This window comes from Chenopodium quinoa, unplaced genomic scaffold (genome assembly GCF_001683475.1).
Source record: "Chenopodium quinoa cultivar QQ74 unplaced genomic scaffold, ASM168347v1, whole genome shotgun sequence".
NCBI classification, from domain to species: Eukaryota; Viridiplantae; Streptophyta; class Magnoliopsida; order Caryophyllales; family Amaranthaceae; genus Chenopodium; species Chenopodium quinoa.
The window spans coordinates 1,195,030-1,203,933 of record NW_018745523.1 but is presented as its reverse complement, the minus strand read 5'-3'; the positions used below and the strand labels follow the sequence as shown (position 1 = coordinate 1,203,933).

Below are 8,904 nucleotides of genomic sequence, written 5' to 3'. Positions count from 1 at the left end.
CAAGAAAAAAAAACTAATTTTGTAATTGTCGATTAGATATACAAATGGAAATAAATAATTTAAAATACGAGATTAAACATAATTGTGTTTTTTTTATAGATTAATGGAAATTTAAAAGTAAATTTTGGACATTAGATTGACTTTTCTTGTAATATAATAATAAAGAGAATTGCTGTACAAAGGATGAGAAGATTATTTTATTTTGGGTTTCTAAATCCATATTTTGGAGTAAAGTATAATCAAATCAATCTTCAAGAGTAATAGAGAATAGACACACATTTGAGTGATCAATATCTATCCTACATGGAAAAAAGAAGACTAACATCATCAATATTGGACTAATCCATATCCACTTTGTAACATAGCATGTAGTTGACTTTTCTCTAACACGAGCTTATACTTAGCCTAATAAAGATTTTTAATCAATGAAACTTGATACTAGTATGTGTACTCATAGTACATTTAAAATTAATCTCAGATATCATACGGCACTTACACAACATGCCCATTTCGACTTTAGGGTGTATAGGGAGTCACAAACGAAAATAATATAAACGGCATGAGGATTCATCATTTCATCACACATCATTAATGATGATATTTTTTATTTTGAAGGAAATCATTAATGATGATAATAATACAAGACAAACAGATGGAGTTTGGTTGTTGAGGTCAAAATCCAACAACTAACACATCAATGAAGAAGAGATAATGTTGTTTGAATTATCATACGAATTACCCGGTTCATTGTCGGTATTTTTTTATGTTATATTAGATCTCAGCAGAGTTCTACACTCTTTGAAGTCAAAAAATTGTTTTAAAGGAGGTTGTCCGCTTGTTGGTTCCGAACTTGCGGTCACTTCAGCTCTAGAGTCATACCATGTTTTGATGTATTCACACTTAAATTCGTATCGTAACGTGAAACGTGGAGATCGAACAAGCAAGAGTACAACACTATATGATTTCGGGTGTTCTGAACGGCCACAATCATAGACTTTCAAGCATAGCATTTATGGCAGATTCTATGAAGAAAGTTTGTAGCTTCATTTTGGTGTGCTAACAAAGACGGCATATTGTAATTATGTACCATATTGTACCATTAATTAGTCGGTTTGTATGTATGTAATAGTGAAAATTAGCCTATAAATAGCACTACAATACTACGTAAATCAACCAAATCAATAAGAGTTGTGTATCTTGAGTTTGTGTAACAACACTTCGAGTTTAGTAGTGTATATCTATATCCCTTTGTCTCTAGGAGACTAAAGTGTTATAGAGCTGTATCGTCGAAGTAGCCAACCGACGTTGTCAATTTAGTAGTGTTGTAAAAATGTTAGAGAAAGTACTTAACGAGTCATTTTACATGCATCCCTTCTCATTTTCTTTCCCTTCTTTGATCTTGTTCCTTTTATTCCTATACAAATGGCTATCAACAACCTCTTCGAAAATTCATAACTTGCCTCCATCTCCACCAAAAGTGCCAATCCTAGGACATCTTCCTAAGCTAGGTGAGCTCCCTCACCGTACTCTCAAATCTTGGTCTGAGCGATATGGTGAGCTTATGTTGATCTACTTAGGGAGCAAGCCTACCCTTGTAGTCTCGTCTGCAAGGGTAGCGAAAGAGATCATGAAAACACACGATGCTTCGATATCCAATCGAGGTAAGTTTAGCATAAACGATAAAGTGTTGTACAATAGCAGGGATGTTGCTGCTTCCTCTTATGGAGAGTATTGGAGGCAGATGAAGAGTATATTTGTGCTCCAACTTTTGAGCAACAGAAGAGTTCGGTCTTTCAAGGGTATACGAGAGGAAGAAACCGCTTTGCTGATGGAGAAGATACAGCAAAGTAATGGATCAGTTGTGAACTTGAGCGCGATGTTTATGGGGTTGACGAATGATGTGGTATGCAGGGTTGCATTTGGGAAAAAATATGACACCGAAAATCATCAACAAGGTGGTGTTGATTTTAAGTTGGTATTAAAGGAGTTTGTTGAGTTGCTTGGGACTTTTAATATTGGAGATTTTATACCTTGGTTGGCTTGGGTGAATAGATTCAATGGTTTGAATTCAAAAGCGGAGAGAGTTGCAACAACATTTGATTTGCTATTGGAAGAGATACTTACAGAGCACACTGATCGATTCAATCGAGCAGGAGATTATAATGATGGTGAGAATGGAGTAAAGGATTTTATCGACGTTTTACTTCATGTGCAGAAGGATAATTCAACAGGTTTTCCTCTTGAAAGAGAGAGCATCAAAGCTTTGGTAATGGTAAGTTTTGTACGCCTCTAGTATAACAACTTTTCTTTGTTTTGATTTGTAAGGAAGCTTTTCTTATGGCATGCCTCTTTAATCTCCTTATACTGTTATACTTTCATAGTTGCATCATCAACTTCAGGTAAAAAAAAAAAAAAAAAAAAAAAAAAAAAAAAAGTGCAAGAATTCCTTATGTTCTGAAATTACATGTACAATCCATGCAGGACGCCTTTGCAGCAGGAACAGATACGACATACACGGTGCTAGAATGGGCGATGACAGAGCTCTTACGAAAGCCTAGAATCATGGAAGAAGTACAAAAAGAGGTAAGAGAAATTGGTGGAAGTAAAGATTACATAGCAGACGAAGATTTGGAGAAAATGAAGTACTTGAAAGCGGTGATCAAGGAGACTCTACGGGTGTATCCACCAATTCCGTTGCTGGTTCCTCGAGAATCAACCCAAGACGTAAAGATAGATGGTTACAACATTGCTGCCAGGACTCTTGTTTTTGTTAATGCTTGGGCAGTACAGAGAGACCCTGCAACATGGGAAGAGCCAGAGGAGTTTCGTCCTGAAAGGTTTTTGAACACTTCAACAGAGTTAAAACGACAGGACTTTGAGCTGATTCCATTCGGGGGTGGCAGAAGGATGTGCCCAGGAATGACATTCGCGTTAGCTAATAACGAGCTTGTGCTAGCAAATCTTGTGCAAAAGTTCGATTGGGCGTTACCTGCTGGGGTCAGTGCCGAAACACTTGACATGTCTGAATGTACTGGTCTCACTATACATAGGAAGACTCCTCTTCTTGCTGTTGCTACTCCACATGTTTTCTAGTATGAAGAGAAAGTGAACCATTAGTTTATCATTAGTCTCTAATATATACTACTACAAATATAGCTGGCTTTAAATCATCTGAAGGTTGCAAAAGTCCTAGTAATACTAATACAGGAATGTATAATAGTACTTTGAATATGGATATTTCCAATGTTTAGAAAACTTGAGGAATCAAATACAAGTATCTCTAGCTTGATTATGTCATTGTAATTTTGTACTCCGTATTATTATTAATTTAATTAATGTAAATTAGATACATATTCGAAGGTGATACTGCACTAATTACTACGGACGACATTTGTACATGTCCGCAGTACATAAAAAAATTCCATAAAATATTTTAGACAAATTGAATCTCGTTACCTCAACATGTTATTCAATCTACAGCAAACGGGGGCGTTAATGTTTCAGGCTAAGTTAATTCTAAGGTGAGAATCATGAGGAGAAGCTCGCTTCCACAAACAATTAATGATCGAGTATTCGAGTGACTTCTAATCCAGCTCAATGATTGGTTCATAAATTACATGTAGAAAAATCAAATTTAAATGACAGATTAACAGGGAGATTAGGAGAGGAAGATTTTAAGGCACTGTTGTAGATTTGGTTGTTCAAGTCAAAATTTGTGAGGATCCACATACATTAATAGCCAAGGATATGAACATGGGGGTTGATGACTTTATGCACCAAAAATTAACATAGAATGATAAACATAATCTTCAATTTATATTCAATTAACATAGTGTGATGACTCATGAGATTGCAATACCACATAATCTTCTCTTTCTGTCTCCTCAACCATACACTAATACATGATATTATATGGTTTAGCATTGACCAAAACAATTTTATTTGCCGTTTTATTTATTAAAACTCCGGCCAGTCCACTATTTGACCTAAAAGAGATCTCATAAAAATTGATTACTAGGCAATTCTAATGGAATGGAGGGAGTATAGGCAAGAACGGGCCAATATACGTATAGTATAAAATGCTAATATGAGTACTTCTTAATAATATAAGGATTTTGTGTTTCCTCAATTACTTTCTATGTGTGGCTACATGTGTAAGCACGAATTCGATTAAAGATATTCCATATCCAATATCAGAAATTTGCAATATCCAGTATCCGTAAATGTATTGATTGGATTTCTAAACTTCAAGAACATCTTCCCAATTCAGCAAGACATTCTCCCTCAAAATACTATCAGTGAAGCAAAACCTTGACTTAATGTCACCTTTCCTTTTCTTTTGCAACCTTGACTTAATGTCACCAACTCATCACTCTTTTCTCCAACATTTTACATATACCCCATCCACTTTATCTGGTGTAGCAAAAGAGGAAAATAAAAAATATGCAAAGCATGCCAAAAATAGGTCACACATATTTGGCCCTAGCACCAAGCCTATTTGACAATGGTGTCATGCCAACAACCAACATTGTGTAAAATTTGAATAGTCAATAATAAACACTAACTTGAATGTTGTAGCTCGTAAGGATGTACAATGAGGTATTTGGGTTAAATAAAACTTTTATTAGGGGTGAACGATGAAGGGAGTAATACTTACTTAAGGTATTAATGAGTAAAGACGAAACTTTAGGAAAATTCACGTTTTAACGTATACTTGAGGGTGAAGATACTTTACCGCGAACATTCACATAGGCCAATCCACACAATCATAAAAAAAACTTATTCTTGTTACCTCATCTTATTATTCTGTACCGGACCATATACCACGGCAAACTACAAGCTGTATATGGCTTTCTGAGTCATAGTGTCTTGATAGATCGGCGAATGCCAAAGCCGCCAAAGACAGGACCTGAGAAAACAGAGCAGCAGGGTATAAGGCTTCAGGCTAAGAACGAAAACCGTATAGAGAGATTATACAAGGACACATATCAAACAGAGGAGAGGGTACAATGCATGTGGCAATAGAAGCTTTCCTTGTTCATCAAAACTACACAATATGACATATCACAACATTACAACAGTGACCGCAAAGATGACGTCGTCAAGATGTCGCCGACATTCTTACTGTGAACATGTAATAATAACAAGATTTACATAGTAATACCAAAATAACCAAAAGTTGTGGCTATAGTTAGCATACATGAGATATGTCATATAGCTACAACTGAAGTAAATAAAAAGATCTGTAATCTATTACGAGTAATGTTTGGGTTTTAGAATAACTAACATAATTTAATTGGACATATACTCATATACACAAGCTTGACCATTATTAAATGGACAAATATGCTAGTAAAAACAATACTGTAAAAATTAATAATATGACTATACTCCTTCCGTATATTAATACGTGTTAAACTTTTGACCAAACACGTATGTTGAGATACAACTTTGACTATTAATCTATCTTATTATATGTTAGTATAATTATAGGTTTGCAAAATACAATCAATTTAAACACATGACAGAATTACATAGTTCACTACTTTTTCTATAAAAAGGAAATATACAGAGCAACAGGACACCAAACTGATTTCTTCCATTGCTATCTATTCATGACTACTTAAGACCAATTACATCTTTAAGAAAACATCAAACAAAAAAATATTTTGCTCTTTAGAAAATGATGAATATATGTAGTACTCCAGAAATGGCAAAGAAAATACTAAAGCTCCATTTATATGCATCCCATCTCATTTCTTTTCCCTTCCCTCTTGTTCTTACTCTTCCTATACAAATGGATCTCAACCGTCTTTTCAAAAACTAAAAACTTACCGCCATCTCCGCCAAGATTGCCAATCCTAGGACATCTTCACAAGCTAGGCAATAGGCATGCTCCCTCACCGCTCTCTACGATCCTTGTCTGAGCGATATGGTGAGCTTATGATGATCTTTTTGGGGAGCAAACCTACACTTGTAGTCTCGTCTGCAAGGGTAGCGAAAGAAATCATGAAAACACATGATGCTGCAGTCTCCAGCAGAATTAAGTCAAGCACATATGAAAAGCTGCTTTACAATTGCAGGGATGTAGCTTCTGCGCCTTACAGAGAACATTGGAGGCAGAAGAAGAGTATTTTCATGCTTCACCTTTTGAGCAGCAGAAGAGTTTGGTCTTTCAGGGGTGTCAGAGAGGAAGAAGTAGCTTTGCTGATGGAAAGGGTTCAGCAAAAAAATGGTTCAGTTGTGAATTTGAGCGAAATGTTTGAGTTCTTCACCAATGATGTGATATGCAGGGTTGCGTTTGGAGGAAAATACAGTGGAAATAAGGAAAATGGTGTTGATTTTAAGGTGGTCTTAAAAGAACTTGAGGAGCTGTTAGGGATATTTAATGTTGGGGATTTCATACCCTGGTTGTCTTGGGTGAATAGACTTAATGGTGTAGATAAAAGATTGAAGAAAGTTGCCAAAGGCTTTGATATGATACTGGAAGAGATACTTACAGAGCACGAGCACTCTGATTGACTTAATCGAGCAGGAACTTTTGGTGATGGTAAGAATGAGAACCAAGGTAAGGATTTTGTAGATGTTTTACTTGAAATTCAGAAGGAAAATTCAGCTGTTCCTCTTGAAAGAGATAGCATCAAAGCTATGATATTGGTAAGTTAATTTGACACTTTAATAAAATTTCTTCTTTCATACGAACAAAAAACAGACAATAAGATTATAGTAGAGTCTTGACGTCCTAAGATGTTGTCACCAAATTGTTTCATGTAGGATGCATTTGCAGCAGGAACTGATACGTCTTACGCTTTGCTAGAATGGACAATGGCAGAGATCTTAAGTAATCCCAGGGTACAGGATGAACTGCAAAAAGAGGTAAGAGGAACTGCAGGTGACAAAGATCACATAGTAGAAGATGATATAGAGAAGATGATTTACTTGAAAGCGGTGATCAAAGAGGGTCTACGGTTGCATCCACCTATTCCAGTACTGGTGCCTCGTGAATCAACCGAAGATATCAAAATAGATGGTTATGACATTGCTGCCAGGACTCTAGTTTTTGTTAATGCTTGGGCAATCCAGAGAGACCCTCTTACATGGAAAGATCCTGAGGAGTTCCGTCCTGAGAGGTTCTTGAATTCTTCTCTAGACTACAAAGGCCAAGACTACGAGCTGCTTCCATTTGGAGGGGTAGAAGGATTTGTCCAGGAATATCATTTGCAGTAACTAATATCGAGCTCGTGTTAGCAAACCTTAGTCACAAGTTCAAGTGGACGTTGCCTGCAGGAGGCAATGGCAAAATGTTCGACATGTCTGAAGGCCCTGGTCTCACTACACACAAGAAAACTCCTCTTCTTGCTGTTGCTACTCCACACCTTTACCAATAGACAGTCCATATGCACCCGTCAGTTAACTAGCTAAAATAAAATTTAGCAGCTTTTCCTATCATCTGTAACAATTAACAAAGTGTAAACTAGCGTAAACCATAAAAATTCTATCCGCCCTGCAGCCTGCAGGTTCTCCTTACATTAACATCAGTCTATTAACAGTCTCCTTCTCTAATTGTAAAGACATCATCACGTAGTCAAGCTACAGGCAAGACAACTTTTCCTTATGCAAAATTTTAACAATGTATTACAGTTGCTAAAGATGAGGCACAAACGTAAACAGAGAAGAGAAGCAAGAATAGGGTGAGTATTGCTCATTTACTCACACTAGTCACTACTTGAGATCTTATATGAGATATACTTGCTAGTAACATCAACATATGCTAACCTTATTTAAGTAATTTTTCCCTCTTTTCTCAAAAAAAAAAAAAAAAAAAAAAAAAAAAAAAAAATCAACATATGCTAGCTTCATGTTAAAAGATGTTACTAGCTCCAAATTTAACAAGTACCGTAATTGCAATTATAAAAAAGATGTTATAAGTATTATAAATTGTGTACACTAGGCTAACATGAACACTTAACAATTAGAGGAGTTAGTTTTCTAAATTTCAATCACAACTCTTCAAACCTTCAATTCTAAAAATCTCTACAGACTTTTTTTTAACCTCTAATTACAGCCTTGCTAAATACAAATTACCAAAAAAACTTCCCCACAATTTACACTTATATTGTCATGCCTAACTACCTAAGATACTCCGTAGTATATTTTTTTTCCCTGTTACAATAGTTATTTTTATATAATTAATGATAAATGAGTCATATTTTTTGCAAATTAGAACATACACTTGGTTACATGCAATTCTACATGTAACTGGGAACGTTTTGGTACTTTATTGTGATAAAAGCACATATGTATAATACAAATGCACATAACATTATATAAAAACACAAATATGAATATAAACAACATTTGTAAAAATTAAAAGCACATAGGACAATTGAAAACGAATAAAGACATAAAAAGCATAAACTTCCTTTATAAAAACCCTTATCATTTAAAAAACATAAAACACATTGTTAGATAATAAAGACAAAAACCCAATTGCATGTAGATTTACATACAACCGCGTTTAACTATACCAATTTGTCATTTTCTTACCTTTTAATTACAAGGCTCCAAAACAGCCTCATAACTCTTAACAGAAATTCTTATATGGTTGGTGACATTGTGTGACTAACTATTATGGGGTTGTTGTTACCCGGTCAACATTACAAGGATTACTTTGTCAGTGTTATAGGAATTACTCAGTCAATATTGTAAGAGTTATTCACTTATTGTTATAGGGGACACTGTGTTTTTTTACAAGCGGCCACATAATGTAATCGGGTGCATGCAAGATGCGGATATAAATCTAAATGCTATCTTTTAAAAAATTAATATAAATTAAAAAAAATCTCATATATTGTAGCTATCCACATCTTCACCAAAGATTACAAAATAAATTTGATAATCTCT

General features: G+C 35.1%; 1 protein-coding gene, 1 long non-coding RNA gene and 1 pseudogene across 6 annotated transcripts in view; 2 read left to right on the top strand and 1 right to left on the bottom strand.

The window, feature by feature from the left end:
- Positions 1-808: 808 nt before the first annotated feature.
- LOC110715342 (cytochrome P450 71A4-like) lies at positions 809-3,337 on the top strand. Its single transcript, XM_021893905.1, has 2 exons — positions 809-2,272; positions 2,482-3,337. The coding sequence occupies exons 1-2, from the start codon at positions 1,331-1,333 to the stop codon at positions 3,091-3,093; spliced, it is 1,554 nt and encodes a 517-aa protein (XP_021749597.1). The 5' UTR covers positions 809-1,330; the 3' UTR covers positions 3,094-3,337.
- LOC110715349 overlaps positions 2,294-8,904 on the bottom strand; it is a 22,415-nt gene continuing 15,804 nt past the window's right edge. For 2 of the 5 annotated variants that reach the window (XR_002510286.1, XR_002510288.1), the window contains exons 5-8: positions 4,793-4,909; positions 2,990-3,089; positions 2,647-2,830; positions 2,294-2,554 (exon numbers count right to left, since the gene is read on the bottom strand). This is a non-coding gene — a long non-coding RNA (uncharacterized LOC110715349). Of the gene's footprint in view, positions 2,555-2,646; positions 2,831-2,989; positions 3,090-4,792; positions 4,910-5,835; positions 6,865-6,939; positions 7,030-8,904 lie in introns of those variants that run through there. The other 3 variants (XR_002510289.1, XR_002510287.1, XR_002510290.1) reach the window with 3 other exon arrangements.
- Positions 5,493-7,500, top strand: LOC110715343 (annotated as a pseudogene).

Coding starts and splice junctions, on each gene's coding strand:
- LOC110715342 (XM_021893905.1), top strand. CDS start 1,331: ATGTTAGAGAAAGTACTTAACGAGTCATTTTACATGCATCCCTTCTCA. Junction 2,273..2,481: donor GCATCAAAGCTTTGGTAATG/GTAAGTTTTGTA, acceptor CAATCCATGCAG/GACGCCTTTGCAGCAGGAAC.